The sequence below is a fragment of the Rhea americana genome, unplaced genomic scaffold (genome assembly GCF_003343005.1).
Source record: "Rhea americana isolate MKP2758 unplaced genomic scaffold, rheAme1 scaffold_118, whole genome shotgun sequence".
NCBI classification, from domain to species: domain Eukaryota; kingdom Metazoa; phylum Chordata; class Aves; order Rheiformes; family Rheidae; genus Rhea; species Rhea americana.
The window spans coordinates 1,196,861-1,224,361 of record NW_028185239.1 but is presented as its reverse complement, the minus strand read 5'-3'; the positions used below and the strand labels follow the sequence as shown (position 1 = coordinate 1,224,361).

The following is a 27,501-nucleotide window of genomic DNA, read 5'->3' as shown; positions in this document are numbered from 1 at the left end:
GAAAAAAGAATTTCAGTTTCTCTCTGCTGTCTTGGGAGTAGCTCTTCCGGTGCATGGTACAAACTTGGAAGCACAGACAGAAGTAGATTGATTCTGGTGCAGCTGGAGCAAACTGTTAGCTTCAGTTAGTACTTGTGAATGTCGTGCACTAGGTAGCCTTAGAGTTAAGAGCTCATTTGCACTCAACAGCCAACTTTTAGTTTATCAAGACAGTCCTGTTTCTTCTGACTGATGGACATCTAAATAATCCAAGTATGGATCTAAAAATGGGAAAGGGAGAAAGTTTGTAAAGGAATTTAAACTTCACATTAGCTGTTGTCTCCTACTCCCTCCTGCGGCTCTGACACCACTTATCTTTTGTCACAGCATTGTCATGCTGTTGCAGGCTCTGTAGTCAAGCTGAGAGACTGTGCTGGGAATGTGACTAGTATCAGTGCTACAAGATGCAAGGGATAGAAGCTAAAAGGGAACTAAAACCTCTTCCAGCCCTCAGCACAATATTGAACATAAAGACGGATTCAACTTACCACTTTGCCGCCCTTACAGGGGACAGTGTCCGTYTCTGTTTGGGGGGTACAAATTGAATCCAGCAGAACTCAGCCTGTAACTTTCTCTCTCATAAAAATGAGTTTTTGATATGACAGGTTTGTGCAAGAATCCTTTTTTGTATTCCTTCTTAGGATAGCAACTGCATACTGATGTAAGGAGGATGTGTAGAAAATGGTATTTACAGCTTATCTTGAGATGCATAAATAACAATATTTGTACATATATTCCCATGCCATAAGCTTTGGGGTCTTTTAAAAACAAACAAAAAGAACTAATTTAGAGTAAAATAGGCAGTTATGCCTGATTAAATCCTGTATTTGGAATGAAGTCTGAATATCCCAGACACACAATATGAGTATGTAAAACAACTGTCAAAAAAGGAAACTGAAGCTTTTGAACCTAGCTCCTGAATGCCTCTGTTTCAAATACTTTTTCATGTAACAGAAGTCAGGTGGTGCCAGAACCACCAACGTTGATCACAAAAAGCTCTATGCTTTGCTGAGGTTGAGCCAAAGGACTGAAATTATTTCTACTGATGATACTCTGAGTGTGTACCACAGCAGTCTTAAACTAGCCCTTAAGTAATACTGAATTTCCTGTCTGTACAGCAGATATTAATCAGCAGAAAAGTAGTCTCGTGGAGTTTTCAGATTCTTAAAATTATGTTTTTGCACCATTTGCAGATCTTGAAATACTTCTAACTGATTGTTTATGAGGTGTTTATCTTTTTATTATAGGAAATGCCAAATGGATCTCCAGTATTTATTGCCTTCAGATCATCAACAAAAAAAAGTGTACAATATGATGATGTACCAGACTACAAAGACAGGTTGTCTCTCTCAGAAAACTATACATTATCCATCAAGAATGCAAGGATCAGTGATGAAAAGAGATTTGTGTGTATGCTAGTAACCGAAGATGATGTTTCCGAAAAGCCAACGATAGTCAGAGTGTTCAGTAAGTAAAACTAGTTGTCACTACCGTTAACATTCATCATACCTGAATCTTAAATTAAGGAAACTCTTGTTTAAAGGAGAGATTAAAGCCAAGAAAGTAAGTTTGGCTGAGTAAGTTACTAAGGCTAGCAGATTTATGCAGTTTTAAAAAATGTAATCTATTTGTAACATTTACATAACAGGACTGCCTGCACTTAGAGTTTATTCATGATAAGTGCTGGCTCAAAGAGAGTTTTAGGCTTTGATAATGACTCACTTATGTGATGTCATTTGGCCTTGGAAATGAAAAATGTAAAATTAGCAGTGATTATTTTTCATTTGTTCTCTGAATGAATTTTTCTGCAGGAGAAAAATATTAACTATGTGTGGTCTGAAGTAGTAGATGTCAGTTTAGAGGTTTAAAGCAGCCCTGAGGAGATAGTAGGCGATAGAATAAACTTTGAGTGAGAGGCAGAGGCTGGAAAACAAGTTGCTAGCCCAACATGCATATTTTGTTCCCTGCTGAGATACCAGGAGAAATACCACCAGCCTGCAGTTCCGTTTTAGAGCAAGGAAGAGCTGCAAAGGTTATTAGCATTTTGACAACACTGCAAATTATTGATCACAGTTAAGATTTTCAAGAGTTTGGAGGTATATACCTGGTGTCTTTTGCTTGTTTTGTGTGCGTTTCTTTTTTTTAAGTGAAAGAGTAAATCTCACAGAACCTGATATCCTGAGGCTTCTCATTGAGCAACTTTTAAAGATCCTCCCTTTTATGATTACTGAAGTCAGATTTGAGATTCTCAAAGCAACTAGTCTGTTGAGAAAAACAGTAGTGTGGCATTTACACCTTTGAGCACACTCTGAGAGCTATTTACAGAGGATAATTTAGTCTTTGTGCTGTCCAGTGTCCAGGAGAAATGGTTACATCTATATTAGCAGCTTAGCTACCACAGGACTGGACTTGTTGAGGAAAACAGTCAGTGCACAGGAGCCAGCATCCCCACAATACATGTTTCAGGGAATTTTACTTTGAACAAGATCTAGTCTGGCTCCATGTGCCAAATGACTGTTGGTGGGAAGCATTAAGTGAATTTCTGAAGCACATCTCATCCTAGAGGACTGATTTGCAGTGTAAACCAAGGCACAGCCCTGCTCTAGACTCAAACACGAGAGCGGACAAACCTGGGCTTTTCCAGGTGCTGCTGCAGAGCAGAAGTATATTCCTTTGTAGTCTGACTCACTCCGTGAAATCTCTTCCTCCTTTTTATGGATATAAGGGGGCACAGGGCTGCTGAGCTAAAGTTAGCTTTTGTAAATACTGCCGTATAGCTGTAGTGGATATCTTTATCAGCTTCATATTTACATATTGCTTTCTTTGGCCTTTTTTCCTCTTCAAAAGCAGATTTACACGCTCAAAGTAGGTCTCTATTGTCAGAACAGGCAGCTTCAAACAGATCACACTTTTGCTTGAAAAACATAAATACATTTTAGAAGGACAATCTTAAAGAGTTCTTTCAGGGAGAAGTTGTCAGGGATTCTTCAGCGTTGCTTTGGCAGAAGTCTGTCAGTGGTATAAATCAGTTTGAAGGTAGATTAGAAGTCAACAATAATTCCTTTCCCTCGTTTCACTTTGAATTTGACTGCAAGAACAATTGAATTAATGGTGACAGGGACAAGTGTGCTCAGAGCACACATAGTAAACACAATGTTCCAGARGAAATGATAAAAAATTACCGTGTTTACTTATCACACAGCAGTAAATATGTAGATGAGACTGTAGTATATGGTGAATGAAATACTAACTGCTTGAATTAGTGTGTACTGTACTAAATATTAACTCAATGCTGATTCCACCATGGAGCACAGCTTGTATGTTTTATAGTATGCATTAATACTAATAGATATAGCTTCTATTTACTAAGTAAAACAAGAAGAGAAAATACCACATATGCAAGGTGGCTAACTTAACACTGCAAGAAGAAATGACCTTTGCAGTTTTTCATTTTGAGTTCACAACCTCGGGATTTCAGAAATAGATTTTCACATTTAACTTCCTTTAGTTTGATTTTGTGGATTTTTTTCATTTCATTTATTTGCTTGTTTTATTAATTAGAAAGCAGTTAGGAGTAGCTTGCAAGCTTCATTTATTTAACAAGTGGAATTTCTGAGCTCCTTGAACCACAGTTACAGAGCTGCAGCAGTATGAACCCTCATTAACTGGAAGCCTTGGCTATCTGACACTCTCCTGTATCCCAGAAGGAATGACTGAAGCTAAGTTTCACTGGAGCTTGTCGCATCCTCAGCTGTACTACCTGATTAACTCAGAACTAACGAGCTGAAATGGCTCATTGCACAGGTACCACCTGCTAGTCACACTTGCTGGATTACTTAAACAAGCCCTACCAGCTTTCCAGATGGATCTTGTCAGCATCTTTTTCTGGAATTAAGTGGCCAGAGTTTGTGAAGTAGACCAGCCTTGCAGACATTAGCTGCTATCCTGCTACACTGACGCTTGGCTTTTGCAGGCAGTAAGCTCTTTTTTCCCCTGTTTTAAGTGCATGGAGCTGCAAAGTGCTCTGGGAAGCTCTTCAGTCAGGAGATAAGCAGTGTGCTGAAGTTACAAACCCACCAAAGTRTGCTTTGCTGCTTGTAAGCTTAACATGTCTTCCTGCTTCAGATGCTGAGATAGTAAATGCCAAATAAATCTTTTACAGTGAATTACCTCCATGCCTGTGCTGTGGCTGCTGGGATTTGGCAGCAGGCATTGCCTTTTCAGAGGCAGCTCTGAAAGAGCAGGTGGCTGCATCTCAACTAGAGCATCTGCTCAGGAACCAGAGCCCTCGGAATAGCAGAAGCCACAAAGAGGCCCCAGCAGAGGATGTCCTCGCCTCGCTCGCAAAGAGGGAAGGCGAGAGGAGCGCTAGTAGAGCACAGTCCTGGGGGAAAAGACAGATTAAAAGAAGGAAAGTTTGGCTTGGGGTGGGTGGGGGAAAGCTGTGTGTTTTGTGATTTGAGTTCATCATCTGGGTGACTGTGACAGGAAACCAAAGTCTAAGCCAGAAGGCCTGTTAATGGTCTTGGAAAGCCTAATTTGCTTGAACTGATGTGAAAATGCTTTGTCCTTGACTGGTTCGTACAGCAAATAGGTTAACCTTTTTGCTTTAAATATAACAAAAGAGAAATGTGCACATATCTTAGAAAAAAATCTTTTACTCTGTTAGCACTTTGAAGACATTGTTACAGGTTTGGTGTATAGCTCTGACTGTTTCTTTTGTTTCTCTCTGGTTTTTGCCACAGGCGAGTTGTTTGAGAGAGTCAGATAAATAGCTTCTTTTATTGTCCTTTTGATCTGTTCTTTTTGTTCGATTTTGGCTTCATCTTCCAATCACGGAATATCCATGCATGTGCATACACACAAACATATGCCCACATAGATGCAGAAGAAACGGCTTCTCGCCGAATCATGCTACCTTTGTGATAGCAGGAGCAGTGCACCTGTATGTTAGTGCCTTCACTGGTGTGTTGAAATTTTGACAAGATGGTGTGAAGATCACTGGGGACGGGATTACTAGTGTAATTTCATAGGAAGCTTGATTTGGAAAAAAGGTGCCGTAAGCTGGAATTGTTAAGGAAGGATCAGTCTGTAAAAGCATGTAATATGTATGCTTATTTAAGCTGTACACCAGACTGCAGAGACTTTCTTTGGCTGTATAAGCGTTGGGGTCTTTTTCCCTCTCTTTACCCTTCTCTTCTGCTTTTAAACTTGAAGCAAAAACAGTTCCTTTTGGAGATAAAAATYTGCTTTCCAGGCTTCAGGCCAAGCTGAGTTTTAACAGACAAATTATGTCGTCTCTAGAAAATAGTGTTTTATGATGGAAACACTGATAGATCCTCCACTTTGGCAAGCTAAGGGGTCCATCTACCATTTAAAAAAAAAGGGGGGGGGAAGGAAATAATACATATTGGCACTGAAGAAAAGGTTTATTTTTTAAAGAGAGACATACCGAACTCAAAATCAGTTAAAGTACCTCACTTACCTCTGTCATCCAAATTTCTTAAATGTAACATTAGCAGCTTAGGAAAATAAAGAYCAGAAGAATGCTTAGTCTGAATTTGTTCAGTTAAAATGTGACAACTCGACTATAGTAATATCAATGGTAAAGCTGTTTTTATGTTACTGGTGCTTTACTTTCTGTTCCACTGGTTCTTTCTCTAGCATGTACCTCAAAGAGATCAGACAGGGTCTTTCCTCCCAGGCGCTGGACTGGTCTTCCTGGCTAGAACATATTTTGTCAGTATGCATAAAATTAAGTATGGAAATTATGACACATTTTAGAGTCATCAGAGTGGGTTTTGTTTTTCAAAAAACTGTTTGTGCTCCCTTTACTAATACTTTTATCTTATTTATGTTTTAGAACAACCATCTCAACCAGAAATCTTACATCAAGCAGACTTCTTAGAAACAAAGAAGCTAAAAATGGTAAGATCAGTGTTCTCCATAAAAATTTTGTACCTGAAGGCTGCCTGAAGCTCCTTTACAGTCAAGACTAAGAGGTGTGAGGGCCTGAGGCTAAGGGGTGTGTGTGTGCATGTGTGCGCGTAGAGATTATGCTCCATAGCCAGACTTAGCACAGGGTAGCTCCCTTCAGCAACATAGTTTAAGCCTTGCCCTAATCGCAAGTAGAGGCCATCCTGACCTTAGACCCACCAACTAACCCACTTCCAAATTATACCTAAGCATCACTGATGCAATATAAAATTTGGGGGGTTAAGTGTTTGGATTTTCTAGAAATTTTACCCAAATAAACATAAATGAATATAGAATTCTGTTAATCATAGAATCACAGTAAGGTTGGAAGGGACTCCTGGAGATCATCTAGTCCAACCTCCCTGCTCAAAGAGGGTCACCTACAGCATGTTAGACAGAGTTGCATCCAGGTGGGCCTTGAAGATCTCCAGAGAAGGAGACTCCACAAGCTCTCTGGGCAACCTGTGCCAGTGCTCCGTCACTCTCACAGGGAAGAAATTCCCCCTCATGTTCAGGCAGAACTTCCTGTGCTTCAAATTCTGCCCATTGCCTCTTGTCCTGTCACACGGGACAACTGAAAAGAGTTTGTCCCCCATCCCCTTGACACCCTCCCTTCAGGTGCTTATACACATTGATAAGATCCCCCCTCAGTCTTCTCTTCCCCAGGCTGAAGAGGCCCAGCTCTTGCAGCCGTTCCTCATGGGGCAGATGCTCCAGCCCTCKGATCATMTTCGTAGCCCTACACTGGACTCTCTCCAGTAGCCCCATGTCTCTCTTGTACTGGGGAGGAAAGGGTGACTGATTTCTGTCTCTTCTACAGCTCGGGGAATGTGTTGCAAGAGATAGTTATCCGGAAGGCAATGTTACATGGTACAAAAATGGGAAAGTTTTGCAGCCTGTGGAAGAAGGTAATGTTTCAATATCGGACAATATTCGTGAATCCACAGACAGATATGAAATGTATAAATAACTCTGTTTATGAGTTGCTCTGTTTTAGTCTAAAATATTGTTCCTTTGAGGAAAACTACTGAAGCACAACATGAAACTTGAAAGAAGCTTCTAGGCCTTTCAGAGCACCCAAGCCACCCTAGGTACTCTGTCTCCTGCATGCCACATTCTAGCTTACAAACGTCATTGTGGGGAAGAAGGGCTGCCCGTGTTAATGGTATTGCAAGGCTATTCTTGAGTCTCTGTTAAGTAGCTAATTAGGAACCTGTATCTAATTTTCAGCTTCTCATTAGGTATTAAATGTCTCAGTTTTATACCTGTCMAATAGTGTATTTTGGATGACACAGGTTATCGTCTCATTCTACTGGAGGTATGTATTCTCTAGGAGATTTAGGAAGATCATTTTTTTTCTTCCCTCTCATCTTTGATTTTGCTAAGCTAAATGAGCTACATTATTTTAACTTTGATAAAATAGGTGATACCTATGAAATTATGTTATCAATATAGTCTTCAGTTCTTTTGGCGAGCTTTTTTGAGGCATTCTTTCTGTCTTACAAAGTAAGCTGAGATTTGTATTAAAAAACAACAGCCTGCAAATAGATTTTTGTTTTGATTTGATGTTTACGGTATGTTAGGAATATATTGTGGATAAAACATCCCTGGTATGTGTCAGTGGCAATACTGGGAGAACACTGTCCAGTCTCTTGGGTAATTGTCATGTCTGCATGTTTGCAGACTGCTAGCAAATAGAGAGCAGGAAAGCATGATGTATCTACAATAGGAAAAAGGTTGCAAATTCTGGCAGTATGATGCTGAAACAATATTTCCTTTTCAGTTGTGGTCATAAGTTTACAAAAGATTGTGGACAAATCAACTGGACTCTTCACCATGACATCTTCTCTTCAGTACAAGCCAACAAAGGAAGATGCAAATGCAAAGTTTGCTTGCACTGTGACATATTATGGACCATCTGGACAGAAAACAATACAGTCTGAACCAATAGTCTTTGACGTTCACTGTAAGTTATTGAAAACATCTATTGCTGTAGRCACCAGATGGGGGAATAAAATCAGAAACAGTTTATAAAAATCATAGGAACATTGCTGCTTGACTACTAGGAGTGTGTTTTCAAAGCCAGTTTGCAGCAAGAAGATCTGAGTACATTATTTATCTAATTTATACTTATATTCAGACTTAACCTGAGCTTGCTTTCTTGTTAACTAGCAGTAAAATACTGAATATCAGGATTGCATTGATAAGAGGAAAGTAGTAACCACAGTAAGTTATAGTGAAATGGTATTTTCAAGAACTTCAACAGAAGCTGGAGTGGTTGATTAGAATGGATGATGATCTATTAAGGATCAAAGATGACTCCCTCTGCCTTCTGAAATATGCAATGAATTTACTGTGGAGTTTTTAGTACACTGAAATGCTTTTCAAATGTGCACAAAGGAGATTCAGCATCATTCAGCTAATGCTAGTAGACTGCCTTGCAGAAAACATAGTAGCTTCTCTACAGCTGTAAGATGCTGACTTTTACATCTAAAATATATATCTGAATATTGGCTTTTTTTTTTTTTAGAGAATTTGTGTAACTAATTATTTCCAGCTGGCCTAAGTGTCAAAGCAACTTGCTTACTTCATTACTGACCAACATGGATATTGTAATCCTCCTATGAGTAAAGAGAACATGCATTTGGCAAGGATAGGTCAGAAGAGGTAGTAACAGTTAGACTGGAAAAGGCGTTTCAAAGTCTTGTAAAACCACACTTTTGTAGGACTGTAGAAGGTAGCAGGTCATAGCAGAATGAAGGATTGAAATGAGAGATACTCACGGTGATGTCCAGTAAGTTGTTGTTAGTCTGTACACTTTAGGTAATACCTCAGCTTCTAAAGAAAAATCTCTGTTCTGGGAATGCAGCTTTAGTCCAGATATCTAATGTGACTTTTAATTAAAGTCAGAGCACAAATTTAAGAGGAAGAGTGTGCATATTTTATCTTTATGAGCAGGCCATTTCCACTGAGAGAAAGTAGGCGGTGAAACTGATAAAAATAATACGTCTCCTATAGCAGAGGATTCTCCAGGTGCCAGTTTTTTTGCTTAATCCTGAAGGCTTCTGAAGGTACTGGAAATGCTTTGCAAAAACCAGGCATCATCTTTTAAATGTACTTTGTAAAGACAATGCAACAGAAAGGGCATGAGGTATAAATCCGTTGTCCCCAGAGTTGTGCTGCTAACAGCTACAGAGACTTCTGGATTTCATGTATGCCCTGAGAACTCCATGCAGCTGTCTTATGTCTATATGCAACTTTCATATAGTAAAATACTAAAGAATATACAAAGTATGAGACCTGTTGTATTTGATATGAAGTCAGGGTTATGTGCTTAAAGTTTTCCACCATTAGGGCTTTAATATAAATCATCTCTTTTCTAAAAATTCAGTAATCTAGTTAGATACAAAGATATACACTGGATTTCTGAAGCCAGCAGGTGTTTGCCATTTCCTTGAAAAGGGAAAGTTGTAAATTTGAGGTGGCAATTTGCATTTTATCTAGATGACTAGTTGCTTCTCCTTCCCAGTTAAAGCTTGTTGAGCAGCAAAAGTAGGAAATCAGTTTTGACCTTGGTCAAATCACATGAAACCTTAGAGCAGTTATTCTTTGTTTTCACCTGGAGAAACCAGAGTAAATGTAGGCCTTTTTTTCATCAGCTGTTTCTCCAGAGTGACAACCAAGAGAAGTAACAGAGATGAAAACCTCTGGAATAGTGACCATTATCCTAGGAAAGAACAAAGAAATTTCAAGCTTGCAGTCAGCCATTGTTTCCACTAAGTAAGAGTTTCTTTAGCTTTTGCTTTAAAAGTTGAATACCAGATTTCACCCTTTTTTCTGTCTTTTGTGGGGCCCCATGGCTGTGAATAACTGCTACTGTGTATGGCAGAAGTTGATWGGGAACAAGTGTAATGACCAGACGGCACTGACTTCTCTTCCATTCAGATTGCTGTGATGCTATTACTGCAAAGAGATGCTGTGCTGTCCCCATTTCCCCCACCACTTTCATGCATTAAGCTGCTTCACCTGTTGAGGATGAGGCTTGTGCACATTTCAGTGCTGTACATACTCTGTGCTCCTGCAATCAATATGCTATCCAATATGAAGGAAAAAAGAAGGCTGCACAGCACTGCAGAATAATCTCTGCTGCAGAAATCACCTATACTCTGTACTAGAGATTTAGTATGTTTGCTAGCCCAGCTCTTTTAATCCATGTCTACTRATTCACAATTTAATTAAGATAAATTCTTCTCCAGAGATAGGCAGTATCCCAGTGCTGTTAATTAGGCAAGAGTGGGAGGTGGACATATCCTTGATGAGAGAGGAGGCCTACCTAGTATGAACCTTGCTGAGCTACAGAGTATGGTGTTACCCAATTTCCATTTTCAGTATCTTTATTTGCTGTAATTTCAATTGCTTATTCTGTTCAAATGCAGCTCCAGATGCATTTGTGAAACTCGTTATTAATAGATGTCCAGAGTTTCTGTAGATGGATGTCATTACTGTCAATTAACATCAGTCAAGAAATATCTCAAATTGTTTTTGTTTTTTAAATTTGTCATGGTGATCTTAATTAGCTGCTTTCTCAATTTATTTTTTTCTCAGTCAGATGTAATGCAGATAAAAATAAATGCCAGACTCCATCTCTAAGAAACTGAAATCTTCCTTTCAGCAAAAAAAAACTATCATCCATTCTGATATCTAGTGAGATTCATTGGAATTTACCCATTTATTATAAAGAAATGGGGAGTGCACACTTAAAACTGCACGTTTTTTTAAAAAGACATATATGTATATTCAGATTTTAAGAGAATTTTACACTTCTTTTAGCTCATGCTTAGTACAGGCTCTAGTATTCAAGTATTTAATAGCCACTTGAAGTCCCTGTAACATAGTGTAAGAAAAAGAGTGAATTGGCCCCTGCAGAGTTTGATGCTAGTCATACATAACTGAGTTTAGCTAGCAGTAGTCAGCAATACTTAGCTGTGGCTCTAGTTTGCAGCTGTCTTAAGCAAACTACAGAAAGTGAGATGAGTAATTTAAGCTAACTCCTGCAACCATTAGATAGTTAGACAGATAATATCTCAGATATCTAAATTATCTAGACTCCAGTTATGTTGGGTTGTGCTCAAAATTAATCATTGTAAGAAGATATGTTTGTCACACAAGCTTTCTAGTCATGCTGTGTTGTTAAGTGCCCATCTTTTTGTGGATAAACTCCATTCCATAACAAATCAGAGTTAAAAAACAATTCATATTCCATGCAGCCTCCGGCGTCTCTGTTTCGTTGGAGTGATGTCCGCTGTGGCCATGGTCTGGGATGGCAGCATTCATTTCACTAAGTAACTGTCCTTTGCTGCCTGCTCCTGCACAAAGTGGGTACCAGGTCTCAAGTATAGGCAAGTACAAGGTCAGATGGGGTGAGTCAGGGATGTTGTGTCACTCAGGCAAGATCCACCTTCACCAAACTGCTCCGGTTCATTAGCAAAGCAGGGGAACAAGTTGCTGAGCACCGCCTTAGAGTGAGTATTGAAGAATATTGCCATTAGGTTGTGCCTTCCTCGGAAGGGTGAGCGGTTCACTTTAAAAGAGAACAATTTAGTTAGTCTTTTGTTAGTTACTTTTGTGGTATTGTATATGTATGTATATACATATACATGTGTGTGTGTGTGCGCGCGCGTGTGTGTGTGTGTGTGTGTGTGTATATATATATATGTTTCACTTTGGATCATAAAATAATAACATTGCTCATGGTTGATTGCAGTAGATACAAAGATAAAATATTCCTACAGGAGAAATTGGTGGTTTGCAAAGGTGTCATTCTTGTTTAACCGTATTCATTTCTAATCCTGTTCTGTTTGTCTCTGTGGGGAAAACTGTTCCAAATTACAGTSTTAAAGTTTTCCTCCGTATAATTCATCGCTTCCCAGTCTTGAGAGAAAGCYAAAGCAATTCTAGCATATTTCTATGATAGATATGTTTCTCACACTCGGTTAGGTCTGTTGGAGGGGAGGGACAAACCGCCGCWGGCAGCTAGCTGGCCAGGCAGCCCTGCGGCTGGGTTGGCGGCCGCGCGGCAGCCGTGAGGCGCACGTGCAACTCGTGGCCGCCTGCCTGCCCGCCCGCCCGGGCCGCTTCCCACTCCAGCAGCAGCACTGCGCGCCCCTGCCCGCCCGCCCGCCTGCCTGCCCGCCCGCCCGGGCCGCTTCCCACTCCAGCAGCAGCACTGCGCGCCCCTGCCTGCCCGCCCGCCTGCCTGCCCGCCCGCCCGGGGCCGCTTCCCACGCCAGCAGCAGCGCTGCGTGCCCCTCTCCCAAGCAGGCAGGTAACGGCAGCGCGGAAGGGCCAGCGTGGACGGGAGAGGGAGGATGTGGCCTGTTGCGGCCCAGGACCGCTCCTGCGGTGGAGGCAGAGGTTAGAGGCCGTGCCAGGGCGCTGGGGCGCGGAGAGGCCCCAGCAGAACAYGGCTGCTCGTGTTTGGAAATCCCCAGAGGAGAAGCCAGACGTGAAGATTGCCTTAAGGGTAGGAAGGGCTGCGGAGCCGGCGTGTCACCTGCCGGCTGAGAGTTCCTCTGCTGTGGAGATTTTTTTTTTTTTTTAAGTGTCTAATAAGGCGTACTGTAATGTGTTGTAATGCAAGATTAGCGTCATTGGTGAAATTTTATTTATTCATTGAAATTAAAACGGTGAGCATTATCTGTCCAGATTATTTCCTTTATTTTTKTTCATTTTACTCTGTTTTGGAAAAAATAAATTTAGGCTTCTATTTGGGAAGAACAGCATGTATTAAAGTATACTCCTCTTTGCTTAGGAGAAATTACTGAAGTAAAATGTAAGTTATAGTTCAAGTTCACTGAATACGACAGAAGTATGTTACGTTTACAGTTCTGTTGACTGTGTTAAGAGGCCTATTATGTTCACCAAATTCATCTTTTTGAAAGCCAGGAGTGATCAGCATATAAAATAGATTTGGTAGAGTTGCTTAGTTCGTATTTATTTCTTTTTAATGCAAGAATACTACTATCTAATGTTAGTGAAAGGTRCTGAGAGCTTCCGTTGTTTTTCTGATTGTTGCAGTCATCTAAACGGCAAGCTTCACAGAGGACAAGTTAATCCTTCGTAATGAAATCACACTGTGAAATTGTCCCTACTGATCAGGGTTTTTTTCCTTGTAAACACATGAAATATTTGTCGTCATTYCTATTTCAGTTATAGGTCCTTTGGTGAAGAAAAATGAATTTCTGTATAATAATGCTTCTTTGCAGTTTTTTGATTGGRATACATTTGGAAAGCATGATTAACTTAAGTTCTTCTATAAAATATCTACACGTTGGCATACCATCACCTGCCTCATGATTAAATTGTGTACTCTTTGGGCACGAATACTGTATGCATGTTACTGTAATTTTTTTTGCAAACACTATTAAATGTGCGTGTTATTTTCACAGATCCAACAGAGAAGGTGACTATTCAAGTGCTATCACAAGGTAGTACCATTAAAGAAGGTGATAACATCACTCTCAAGTGCTTAGGGAATGGTAACCCTCCTCCACAGGAGTTCCTGTWCTACATTCCAGTAAGTTTTGCTTCACCATTACTGCTTAATGAAATAGGCTGTATCATTCCTTCCTGCAGATATTGCTGAATGTCATCATATACGTGATTTTTTTAACAAAGGAAGGAAGAAATTTGATGTGACGAAGATGGAAGATAGCTGTTGGCCTTTACATCAAACTCTTGCAGAATGCCTCAACTGAGTTAGCAAAGTATTCTTTAAAAAAACCTTCCTCCTCCTGCACCCCAGCCCTGAAATTTTCAGGGGGGTTAGGCTAACTAAAATTGTTAGTCTTCACTTCTCATCATMATATATTTTGAGTAAAAAGTGGTTTTGAGAAAAGAGGTTTAGCACCTTAAATGAAGTCATCTCATCTGTTGTCGTTAACAAAGATCCAGCACAGATTAATTTTTTGCAATTTTTATTTATTTATTTAAGTTGTTTTGTGGCATGTCACCGTGGACAAGAACTAGTGTTTCAGCTCAGGAGCCAAGTGTACAACGAATCTGCCAAATACATAAGATGAGAATAAAGAAGAAGAAAATTAAAAAAWTCATTAATCTTCTTAGGATTGCTGCAACCTACACACAGATGTGGCTTTATATTTCTAAGATTCCTACTTTCTTCCCATGTCCTGCTTCTCTCTCTCCTAGTTTATATCCATTTTTGTTCCTATTGCAATAATGTGCAGAGCTGATCTTAAGAGATAGCAAAAGAGGCGTCAGACTTCCAAGTATTCCTAAAACAACATGTAGCTCTTTGAACATAACCTCACCTATTTTGGACTCCTGGCATCTTTGAACTGTTGGAGAGTAGCAAGGGAGAGTAGAAGTTGAAGTCGTCTTACCTCAGAATGGCCATTTAGGTTCAGTGAGCGCAGAACTGAGGCTTCCAATCAACTATCCTTTAAATTAGTCACCCTAAGCATTCATTGTATGTTYAGAAGTGCATTGTATCTGTCCTTGCTCCATGGTCACACTGAACATCTCGGTGTGGGAACATCTCGATTTGTCTTGTCTGCTACTTGAAATTAATTCTTTCACTCAAAGGGAGCTGGAATTGCTGATTTCTTTGCAAGACAGGTGGGTATTATGACAGGCATGGTAAATTTCTTTTTGGGTTCAGTTTCATTCTACAGTTGTTTCAAAAGCTGGTCTGTCAGCTGGTTGTAATCAAGTGGGAACTGAACAGCTGAAAAGTAACACTTTGGCTTGTTCAAAACACCAGTTTCGGTAGAGAACTGTATGTAAGGTAGTGATATACTCTAAAAGGTTCCTATCCTGATGTGGCTTGAACAAGGCTAACTTAGGCTATTTAAAAATATACAATGCAGTAGATTTAACTTCATGATTTTTCCTGAATGAAATCTATCATTTTAGATAGAGAAGAGAAACCACCATAGCAAAGAAATTGTGTTTCTAAATAACACCCATATAAGTAGACTGTTTCAGGCTTCTGTTTGCTTCTCATCTTCCTTTTAAACTTGTAGATTCTGTATTTTAGTATCTTCTTAAAATAAKCTTGGCCATTCAATTAAAAGAGCAAGTTTTTGATTGTTGGAGTGGTTTTTAAAACTRTGCAGTCAAGCAGAAAATAAACCTTAGTATTTTTGAGTAGGTGATTGTATATTTCAGTGATGTTAAATCTATATATTTTATATGCTAAATCTGTTTGTATTTATAGCATTTCAGGATCCTTAAAATAAAAACATTTATTTTTGGTGAGGATTTTTTTTAAGCAGGCTTGTATGCAAAATAAACATTTTGTTTTCTATCCACAGGGAGAAACAGAAGGCATAAGAAGCTCAGATACTTATGTAATGGTGGATGTGAGACGAAATGCAACAGGAGAATACAAATGCTCTCTGATAGACAGAAGCATGATGGACTCAACTACCATCACTGTACACTGTAAGTCATTGCATTTTGCAGTCCTAGTTAGGATACAAACCTGTCTTGTAGCTTCTGGGTTGATCTCTCTCTGCTTTACTCATGGGTCCAGTTAACCTACAGAAGAGGTGTGTCATGGCTTGTTTCAGGTCTTTTTTCCCCTCTTTCTCCTTTCTTTTCCTTTTTTTTTTTTTCTTTTTTTTTCTTTCCTTTTTTTTTTTTTTTTTTTTTCTTATTCTAATGTGTTGCTGTTCAAAACTTTCTTCACTGACTTAGATACAGATTCCCTTTATGAAACCTTTGTATATAACATATGGTACTGTTGCATTGTGATGCATAGTGCAAATTCTGATGTTTTATAAGTATCAGACATGTGAACACACATAGCAAACAATTCTGCTCCAACTCTGTCTTCGAACATACTGAAACACACGAGTTGTCCTGCAGTGGTATCACTCAAGGTCTTTCTTCAGAGTTGAATTCACATTAGTCTAATATCCTTTCATCTTAGCTCAATGAAATCAGCATATAAGGAATTCAGAGAAGAGACTTAGGAATTTATTATATTCACATAGTTGAAGTTTCTTCTTTAGCCTTTCCCAGAATCATAGGACTGCAGAGCTTGGTAAAGTTCCTTCAGCTGGATACTCCCACTCCATAACTGATTGCTTTTAATCTTCCCTTTATGTGAGAGAAAAAAAGAACAGAAACTCTTTTAAACTTTGAAAGCATATCACAGGCTGTGAAATTAGACTCAACCCAATTGTGACAGTTTTCCCTGGGAGCACTGATGGTCTCTAGTCTTCCAGTAGCATGAATACCTTTAATTAATAGTTTACAAATTCAGAGGGACATGTTTAAATGTTCCTATAGTAGTTGTACTTTACATAAAAAAGAAACTTCACATAGAAAAGTACACAGCTGTAGACAAAAATAACAAAAGTCTAGAGGGATTTTTTCCTCTTCACTATGATGTCAGAGTCTTTCAAGTTCACAGTCTACCTACTTGCACAGGAAATCCCAAAATTCAGCTTTGTAAGAGCCAGCTCAGATAGTGGAGGAAATCCGTTGTTGATAGTTGATGGGATGGCTCTATTCTGAGGTGCCTTCCACATGAATGAGAGCCATCAGATTTTAATGTCGTTCTTGTCCTTGGCCGAGTAATGGTTATTGCAGCCTTGGCAGGAGTGCCAGGTAGTGCACCAGTTTCCATTCAGTCCATGTACATAAACTGCATGCAGTAACTTCTTAAGCTGTGTGTAAATTCCTGAGATTACAGGAGATTCTCAATCTTTGGTGCAGTTCTGAGTGTCTGGGTTCCTTCGTGTACCTATATAGCCCTTTTGATTCCTGTACGCTCTGACATCAAAATTTCACAAAAGTACTACATGAAAATGTAGGCATTACTTTACTGTTTTATTTTCAAAATAGTTTGACCTGATTATGTAACCTTTCAATTTCGTTTACTGTCTGCTTGTCTTAATCTACCATACATTATTGCGTATACTTCTACTGCACCTGCTGATACTTAGTCCCCACTGTAAACTAAACTGACAAAACTTCTTTCAGTCTGTTTTCATGCTGAAATCTGACTCTCTTTAAACCAACTTTGGTCTTATAATTAGGTATATGTTTTAAGAATGGCTATCTGTAATTGAACACARTATTCCAAGGGATAGTTGATTCATAGCCCAATAGAATTTTGATTTCTTTAGTGGCATGTTTTTATTATTCTATACTTTTCTGCTATAGGTGTTTGTATGTTTATTTTTTTCCTGAGACGATACAACGTAGATAGAATGTACCTGTATATGAATAATGACATTATTTTATTTAATGAAGATTTTATATTTAATAAGGTCATCTGCTATTTTGCTGCCCAGTCCCTCAGCCAAGGATCAGGGTATGTTAGATCTGGAGAGAGCTCTGTACTGCTGCAGCTATCTGCCCAAAGGCGAAGGTAGCTTAGGTGTCTTCACAGCATGGTGTGTTTTGCTGGGTATAGAGACCTTGTCAGTATTTTTGCTGTGGTATAAAAAACAACCCCTTTATTTTACTTAAAGTGGGTTGCATGACTGCTTGGACTTCCACAGATAGTTACTCTAAAGAGTGATTTCCTCAAATCCAGGTTATTTATAACAAGCCAGTCTTCATTTCCCTGCTATTTTATGTGCATGTCARAAGAGTTTTACAGTATGAGAGAAGCTTGTATTTTGTTGGTAGAGGTCTTTCCAGTGGTGGCAGCTAGTGCAGCTACTCAGAATGCATAGATACCAGCTAGCGCCCTGCCACCTTACTCCAGTCTTTTTTCCTTAAACACCTCCATCCTCAGTAAAACCTTTTCTTAAGTGAGCTACAGTGGCCTGGAATACTTCTGTGATTCCTGAATGCCCATACCTTTGCAGCTGTGTGACAGAATCTATCTTAAAGCTACTCTGGTGTTTTGCCTTGTGGTAGTCTAAAACATTTCTGCAGCATGTCTTGTTGTAAGGAGAGCTCTTCTGAAGAAGTCAGAAAATCCAGAACTGCTTTATAATAGCCTCTTCCCTCTTTTTACTGCTTTCTTTCACATCAATTTTCCAGCATAACCCAATAATTTTGAGTACTTCCTGCTTTTAATATACTTAATTATTTTTGGTGTTAGATCTTCACAGTTCTTATGCCTTCTTGCTGTTCTTTTTCTTGAAATAATGCTTACCAACTCCTGTTAAATCCTACTTTTTCCCCCTTTTTTGCTTTATTGCTTACTTTTTCACATATGGATGAGTATTCCTGTCTACGGTGTTACACTGAAAAAGCTTTCATTCTGAGCTCAGGGCTTTTTATTTCCTCACCTCTGAGTGAGGCACTTCAGATTTTTTATTTTCTTGAAAAAACAAGCAATATAGTAATTCTTGTTTCTATCTATGAATTCATTTATAGCAGTTTTTATTACATTTTCAACTATAGCACTTGTTCCCAAACAGGTTTTACTGAGCAATGTAGAAAGATACGCTAGTTCCTTTCAGTGGCTAGCTAGGGAAAGGTTTTTACTGGTGTTAAAATGCATTAGCACTTTATAGCCCTTAAATACTTCTATAGCAAAATATTCCAACCTCAATACCAAGGATACTGTTTTTTTTTCCAAGTGGAATATGTATTATGAGATCCACAGAAAACTGAACATCAACATTAAGCATCTGAGTTAGCCATCATAGTTAGGGAAATACTGTATTCATGCAGGAAGTCTTTGCGAGGAGGGATAAGGAAGAATCTCTTCCTTACTCACAGAAGTTAAGTGACAAACTGAACAGCCTTGGTTCTCACCTCCTCAGAGAAGAAGTGGGATCTGTGGAGTGAGGGGCCCAGACTGCATGATATTTCTGATAGTCTTTTTTTTGTGTTATAGATGTATTGAAAAAACAAGAGAAATCATCTTTTGAGTGATGTGTGGAAAWTTTTTCTATTCTTAGTAGATTAGGAGAAGTTTCTGGCTAGCTGATGCTATACTTGGGGTGTTCAGATTACATGCAAATTCTGTGCATAGTTTTCCCAGTTGTAGCACAGTATCCCATTTGAGACATCTTTAAAGGCTGGGAGACAGACCTACACCTGCAATACAGCTTATAAACCCAAACATTAGAAATGCTTGTTCTAGCCTTTCCTACATTAATTCCATACCTCTCACATGTGATGTGGTAATACATGCAGAATACACTCTTTGCCTCTTCCCCATGCTACTTGGTATGCAAGGAGAGCACTGAAATCAATGTAAGACTTCAAGAGAGACCAYGTTAAGAGCTGGCAGATATTGAAGATGGTGCCTAATGAGAAGTTTGTTTACGAAGAAAGTTTCAAAGCCAAAACCAGAAACGTATGGAAAGGTCTTGCAACCAAGTTTTTCTTTAAACGACTAAGAAGATGAATTTTGAGTCTTCTGTATGCAAGAAGTATTTTCCCCTCATACTTCTGTACCTGCACAGATTACTTATTAATGAAGCATATAAGTTGCGAAGTAAAAGTATCTATATCACATTTCTTTGTGGACCCTACAGATAGATAAACTGGCAGAATATTAATCCAAATCAAATTGCTCTATGGAGAATTCCTAGAGGGAATCCAATGCTAAACAGAAGCTTAATTCTATACTTGCCTCATAAATCACCTTACAAATTCTGCTCTGAGCTATGCAGTTAGTCTTGCATATTATAAATTTGCCTGAACTTCTGTAATAACCTACAGCACTGTGCAAGAGGGACTCCAGTCTCAGTTCTACCACCAAAAGGAAGGGGACACAGGCACGTTACCTAGAAAGAAGACTGGATTAAAGGATTGCTCTGGGCTGAATGTCAGTCTTGCCTGAGATGAAGGCCAAAAATTTAATGAGTTCCTGCTTCCTGTGATGTTGTGACAAGAATCCCTCTTGAATGATCTGTGATCTCTTGGGTTTGAGGTGTTATCCTGCTTCAAAGAAATAAAGGTTTAAGCAGATGTTGAAGAAGAGTCACCCCAAGAAAACAATTCTTAGCTTTTTCTTCCACCACAGAAGAAAAAGGTAGTATGTACTACCTCTACCATGATAGTATTTACTCAAGATATTTACTCAAGAGTTACAGAGCAGAAAGAAAAACATCCTGTGAGGCATCTGATAAAATATACGGAAATATTCACTYGTTGAGTCATTTTTCTGCTTGTGGAAGCAGTGGTAGTCTGGAGTATTGTGGGTTTGATTGGGTTTGCTGTTTTTAGTTTGGGGAGGCGGGGGGGGGGAGGGACAAGACATCCTCTTAAAATGCAGGGGGGGAAAAATGGTTTTTCTCTCTTTGATAAGATCTTTACTTTACTAGTCCATAGGTGATGATACAGTTTTTGTGACCCTCTGAGACTAGGCATTGGACTTTTAACATAGGTATTAATGCAGACTAATAGTAGAGAATGGACCCTAGTTTCTCCCTGAAATCCTGCTTTCGATTATAATAGAGTTCCCAGGGCAACCACTGAATGAAGCCAGCAGTTGAGTAAGTTTGCTTTTTTTTTTTTTTTTTTTTTTTTTTTTAAGGAAAACCCACTGTTTTCCCTTTCCTTTACCAATCATGGTTTTGCCTCAGGCTTTTTGTAGCTCTGCTTAAAAAAGCTAGAAGAATATTTTGCAGTCCCTTTCCAGCAAGTACTGCGCTCCTGATGAAATTATGTGTGCTTGCCATTTCCGTTATTATTTCTGTGTGTGTCTGTGATAGTAAGCTAACCAGGCAACTTGGCTTTCAATCCAAGGTATTGTGCGAAGGGAAGCAAAATAGACATTTAACTTGGCAAACTCTGCTCTTCTTGCAGTGTAGGATTTTTGTGAAAAAGCAAGCACTAGCTAGCCAAATTCATATACTAGGAAGATCTAAAACAATGTTTCCTGACCTTTCCATTATTGTTTCTCACCCTGCCTAGTGCCTACCACAGCTGTCACTGACTCCTTGCAATTTCCCTGGAGCCAAAATAGGTCAGGCAAAACTTGGACTCTGAGTTGCACAGCAGTAATGAACAAAAACTGTTTTTTAAGGTTAGGAATGAGAAGAAAGRAAGCAAGTGGCTTTATGTGCGGCCTCCCAACCATATATTTTAGTCTGCTTGCCCATTCAGTCAGTAGCATGTCTTATCCACCCTCATGCTCCTCAAAAGCTTCTCCATATGCCCGGGAAAAAAAATGAAATTGCTTTGTCAGATTCCAAAACTTCACCTTTTGTCCTCTCACCCTCTTCTTCACACTTTTATAAGTAACCATTTGAATTAATCTGGCCCAACCTGCATGAGTCCTCCCCTGAAACTAGATTCCTGGCTCTTAACAACCTACACTCAGAGCAATCTGTGCTTCTCCTTTCAAGAAGCACATAGTGCTATCTGAAGAGCTCCTGCAGCTTCCTGTACCTCCTGTATCATTCTTTCAGTAGTACAAAGTGGACAAAATGTATCCATTTGTCTAGTGATAGTGAAGTTTGTCTTTTACTTTTTAGCATGTAATTGCACCAAAACCATAAATGTTCTAAAAGCTTATTTTAGAATAATCTCTCTCTTCTTCCTTATTTCTAAAATTGATCTAGATTTTATTGKAAAAAAAACGAAATTGTGAATTTAATGAGTGCAATTAGTCACATTTTCTTCCTTGGTAAGCCTTTGAAATGAGACAGCATTCTGAGATTAGCCTTTTGATAAATGTTCTTCCTGTCTTAGATTTGGATTTGCAGCTTACTCCTAGCGGAGAAGTCACAAAACAGATCGGAGAGGCCCTACCTGTGTCCTGCACAATTTCTTCTAGCAGAAATGCAACTGTGTTTTGGAAAAAGGTCAGTAATTCATATACTTTAAGTATTCATCTCTTCAGATTACTGCTGTTACTTCAGTGTTTTAGAAGAGAGGAAGCCATTTTCATTGGACTTGATTTAAACAATGTGTTGAAATGAGTGTTTTGCTAAAGAGATACTGACTCAAGTTGAYGACTGAAAATTAGTTACTGTAATTTTTGCATCGATCTTTCAAATGCAGAGAAATGATCTTGGGTGTCTACTATAACACAAAGATCTAGGTTTTTTAAATGGTCTATAAAAGCCCGTTGAGAATCAGTTTCCACTTAGAAGGGTGGCCCCACTGGAGAAACTTGGGCTTATTAATCACTCTCTCAGACACATACTTTTTTTTGTCCTGCTTCCAGTAAACGTGATAAAAGGACAAGGCAGGTTGAGAGATTGGCTGTTGGCAGCTGGCTGATGAAGAATATTGCTTATCATAGACTGTTTAAATCAAATCTTCATTGAGAGAAACCAAAAGAAATGATGTCTAGTAGTTATTTAGTAGCATATGTTGATCTCATAAGCCTGGATCCTAGGGGAGAGTTGGATTTTTTTTCTATCACAGCTTGTACCACTAGTATTTTTGGCCATTTTACGAGAGAGGCCCAGAACAAACAGTTGATCCCTCTATGCTCCCTTTTTCTGAAAATGAAGTTGTTCCAGAAGAAGGGTTATGGCTTAAATRAACCTTCAATAACTTCTACTTTTCATGCTGTGATATTGCTGTCAGCTACTGAAATGTAATTATTAATGGGGCAACAMTTTAGCATTAAGGGTCTAATCCAGCAAAGCACATGAAGAATTCTGTTGAAACTCATCATACTTTAAACATAGAGATAGTGTGTTCTGAGTTAAAATTCATAGAGACTAACTCCTTGCTTTATCAGGACAATATCAGAATGCAAACAAGTCCATCATTTTCGAGTCTTCAGTATCAAGATGCTGGAAACTACATCTGTGAAACTACTCTACAGGAGGTTGAAGGTTTAAAGAAAAGCAAGACTCTTAAACTTATTGTAGAAGGTAGGGAGCAGCATAGTCTATTAATTGTCCTCTTTGGTGTTACATTAACAAAATGGTTAACTATAATATTGTTCTTTTAGGAAAACCTCAAATCAAAATGACAAAGAAAACCAACACAAATAAAATGTCTAAAACAATTGTCTGCCATGTGGAAGGTTTCCCCAAACCATCAGTACAATGGACAGTTACTGGTAGTGGAAGCATCATAAATAAAGCAAGTATCTTTCCTGTTAACCTATTCACAAAAAGATAGGTGCATAGGAGGGGTGACTTAAAGTCAAGGAAAATTTTCCAGGTAGTGAGATTAACAAAACTCAATTTATTTCATTTACCTAAGATAAAGTTGTGATCATTGTATCTACATGGACGATTTCTGATGATAAAGGACTTTCGAATGTAGCAGGTAAAGGCACAGAAGATCCATTGGCTACAAGCTGAAGCTGCAGGGAAAAGAAAAAAGTGGAAATTAAATGTACATATAAAATGAGAGTATTTATCCATTTTATCTGGCTGATGTGGTGATTTTGCCATTGCATAAAGACTTACAAATAATGATGGAACTATACAACTTATTTTAGAAAACAGGTACTTGATGTAGGCATTGACTGGGGGGAAATGCTATGGACTGTGGTAAGTACAAGTCAGAAAATATGGTCAATATAGTCACTCCAGACCTTGCAATTTTCATCCTGATTTTTGTAATTGTTTTTCTATGGTTATACCCRTTGTTTTCATTGGTAAGAAAACTGTAATGCAGTCATCCTTGGTGAGCAAAAAGGAATGCCCATATGCAGCAGGAAAAAYACCTGGAAAATAAGCAGTCTTACATCAGTATGAAAATTCATATTGATTACCAAATCACATATGAAGCACTGCCACATTTTGCCTTAACAGGAGAAATAAATTAGGCATCTATACAAGCAATCAGAGGCTGGAAGTGCAATGCATAGTCCTTCTGTAGATTTCATTAATTCCATAAGGTTTTGCTTTAGTCCTATGAAAATTACATATGCCTGTAATGAGCAAGTATGCAAGGTCAAAATTTGTCCATTCATTGCAGCTATGGGTCAGGAACTGTCTTGAAGTTATATAAATAATTGACAGTATTTTTTTCTGGAGATTGTATTAATCTAAGAACGATGTACAGCAAATTTAAGGATCAGCTCCATGTTACTACTACAGCACAGATACTGCAGGTCCTACTGGATACATATAGCTTGGCAAAACAATACTTAAAATAGAAACAACTGAGGATTCTGAATGCCAGAAAGTGGAAAATTTACAGTGTTTCTTCTCATTATAAGGGCATAAATGAAAAATAGTGAGATTGAGAGAAGTGACTATTTAGAAGCTTACTTCTGGATCTTTCAAGAAGAATTTTATCACTTAGAATATTTAAAAAAATAGTCCAGAGAAACAAAAGTAAATACAGAATGTGCTTAACTTTCTTTAAAGAATGCGTCTTTATCAATGGTTGTGCAGTAGACAGTATACAAAATGCAGATATAACTGGATATCTTGAACAAAGTATTTCCTTGTAAATACTCATGTCACCATTTAATRAAATCACATTTCTTCAACTGTGCTTTTAGTTTAGTGCTGCATGCAGTATTTTTGTTTACTTGATATTTTAAAATTAAGTTATTCTCTTTATCATTTTAAAAAGAAAAATATTAGTTGAGAGCAAATTCCTTCCAAACATTTTGAGTGKGTAGTACACGTAGTGCATTTGTTGTTCTTTGCATTTTCAATAATAATATTTTTTTTAACCTTTTCAGACAGAGGAGACAGAATATGTTAATGGAAGATTTTCCAGTAAAATCGTAATTGCACCTGAAGAGAATGTAACTTTAACTTGCATTGCAGAAAATCAATTAGAAAGGACTGTAACCTCCCTGAATGTCTCTGCTGGTGAGTGTCTTTTAAAGACCGTTTCCTTAAAGTTGTGGTTTCAAATAAGAAATACCAATGTGACGCGTAGGTCTGCATAATACTGATGGTATTAAGGTGTTCAATCTTTCTGTTTATAAAGTCAAGCAATTAGAAAACCAGCCTGGACTAGTAGGACATAGACTCTATTGGTCTGGACTGGATGAAGAGATTTAGTCTTCTTGACTGTAGCTAGATGTATTATTTATAAAAATTGCTTTTCGTTTCTTACTAAATGATCATCATCTTGTAGTCCCCCAATTTCCAGTTTATCACCACTSGTATGACTTGATTCAGAACAGAAATTGAGCCATGATGGATTTTAACTAAATGACTGTATTCAATGATGAAAGGWAGTCAGAAGCTACTTGTGAAAGGGTAATGTGAGTCAGAAGTATTTATGAGATTAATATTAAAGTTTTTGAATAAGATTCTTCAATATGATATATTACAGTTAGATTCTTTCTTAAAGATAAGATTAATTAGCTTGGGTTTTTTTGGCAAATATTGCATTAAGTTTCAGTATTTCTATCACTGCTGTAAATAGACAGCTATTTTGGTAAATACTGCAGCATATGAAAAGAAGGTGACTTTCTGGTATCAACACATCTTTTGTTTTTAACTTCATTTTAACATTTTTTCATTTCAGTAAGTATTCCAGAATATGATGAGCCAGAGGATAGAAATGGTATGTATGCCTTTCCATCTCCCTAATCCTTCTTTTTGATTGCCTTAGTTCAAGACATGTGAAGAGTCACTGAACGATTTACATACACAGTGCCTCAACAGCTGAACTTGATTTAAAATAGCTAATGCCATGATTGGTTAAGAATGTGACTTATGTGAAGCTTTAAATATTTTTAAGAACCATGCTTATACTTTTTTGACTTTATGACCTCCTGTCTTGTTTTTTTGAAGATAATTCCGTAGAAATTGTGTGATGCTTTACTTTATTATAGCTCACCTCATTAACTTTTCTTCTTCAGATGACAATAGAGAAAAGGTTAATGACCAAGCAAAGCTAATAGTGGGAATTGTAGTCGGTCTTCTCTTGGCTGCTCTGGTTGCAGGTGTTGTCTACTGGCTCTATGTGAAGAAATCAAAGTAAGATTTTATGGAAAATTTTATAAAATAATCATAAATGGAAACCTATATTTACTTTTACTTCCTGCAGCATTCCAATAGTCTGACTGGGGAAAAGTTGTTCCCATCAATTAATTGAATATAGGAAAGAAACTTGCTACCTCTGTGTGGCATGTCCTGCTGTTTAATGTGACACATCTCTCAGAGGTGGGACTCCCAGACTTTTCCTATCTCTTTTCCTGTCCGGTCACATATAATGAGGTTTTGTTTCCTGACAACCAATTGTGCCAATTCTTGCATATAAATATTGTATCTGCTACTTAACTGTGCCGCAGCACCTCTGTGTGGTTTCAGTGATAGCAGAGACTCTCTTCACTTACAAGTTTGGTAGTTCATACATTTTAAAAATGGAATAAATGACAGAATAAGCATAAACTGYCTCAGGGAGGAGAGAGATGCTTAATTCAATTGTTCATATATGTTTTGAGATCTTTGAGGTAAAATTGGTAATGGTAAAGCTTATGATGCTGAAAAACTAGAAGTCGCCATCCAAATCAGTATGTTTTTGCTGTCCTCAGCATAGTATGGGATTTACCAGTGAGACCTACTTGCTTTCAAATTTATTATCACACATGCTCACTTCAGAAAATAAACTGGATGATCTCAGACTGAAACCATATCTCTCCATCCTATTAAAAGTGGCTATCACTATATGCCTTTTGGCCTTATCCCCATATGCCTTTTGGCCTTATCCCCATGTGTTTGCCCCCAGCAAGAACTTCAGACAGGCTTGCTCTCTAAGGGTTCCTTAGAGCTACCTCTTGAAAGGAGGAGTAAGGCAGTTACGTATAACATACACAAGTTAGTACACCTATACAAGCAATGTTAAACTTCATGTGATGCCTTTTCTTGTGATTTTTTTAGTTAAAATTTGTGATGAAACTGTATCTAAAATATACCATCGGAATTTTACTAGCAACAAATGTTTCATGGATGTGAAAGTACAACAAGGAATTTTCTGTTTCTAGTAGAGAATGCTCATTTTTGGATATTGTGTAAAAATGTTACTCTAGCTACAACTTAGTAAATTTTGGAAGTTTTCCGAATTAAGATTTCCTATAAATAACCAAGTACAGAACCATATCATACATGGAAAAAAAAAAGTTATTTTATGCAAAGCATATGATTCTTTTGGTAGAAATTGAAAAGTAATAATAATGTTGAATTCCTCTCCCACACTTTATTATGAGAGTAACAATGTCCAGAATCATTTTCTTTTGTCTCTCCTTTTTGAATATGAGAAAGGAATCATGAAACTAAGTGTTTTTCTCTCTCCCCCCCCCCGCACCCCCCACCCCCCCGAAGTGGTTAGGGTAAAAGCAGAGCAGAGAAGGTTAAGTATCTTTTCATGTACTGGTGGGAGAGCTGACAAGAGACTTAGAAACTTCTTGAGAGGAGCTTGTAATTTAAGAAAGCTTTTTCAGATTCAAAGAGAGTATACAGCATGTTCTAAAATGGACAACACTTCCTTTCCTCATGCTCAAATTCTTTTCTACAAGCTTGCAATAGAAATCAGGGCTAGGATTGCTTACACAGGTTCACTGGGAACAAAATAAAAATCTTTTATAGTTAAATAATAGACTTCATATTTGATGCACTGTGGCTGGCCTCTAAAACACTTAATTGATGCATC

General features: G+C 38.2%; 1 protein-coding gene across 4 annotated transcripts in view; it reads left to right on the top strand.

Moving 5' to 3' along the window:
* Positions 1–27,501, top strand: part of ALCAM (activated leukocyte cell adhesion molecule) — a 127,225-nt gene that overhangs the window by 89,756 nt on the left and 9,968 nt on the right. For all 4 annotated transcript variants that reach the window (XM_085319182.1, XM_085319197.1, XM_085319205.1 and 1 more), the window contains exons 3-14: positions 1,287–1,506; positions 5,903–5,967; positions 6,836–6,923; positions 7,799–7,981; positions 13,464–13,591; positions 15,351–15,480; positions 21,658–21,770; positions 22,661–22,796; positions 22,877–23,010; positions 24,575–24,707; positions 25,375–25,413; positions 25,712–25,829. In XM_085319182.1, coding sequence (XP_085175308.1) covers positions 1,287–1,506; positions 5,903–5,967; positions 6,836–6,923; positions 7,799–7,981; positions 13,464–13,591; positions 15,351–15,480; positions 21,658–21,770; positions 22,661–22,796; positions 22,877–23,010; positions 24,575–24,707; positions 25,375–25,413; positions 25,712–25,829 — 1,487 coding nt within the window. The remainder of the gene's footprint in view (positions 1–1,286; positions 1,507–5,902; positions 5,968–6,835; positions 6,924–7,798; positions 7,982–13,463; positions 13,592–15,350; positions 15,481–21,657; positions 21,771–22,660; positions 22,797–22,876; positions 23,011–24,574; positions 24,708–25,374; positions 25,414–25,711; positions 25,830–27,501) is intronic.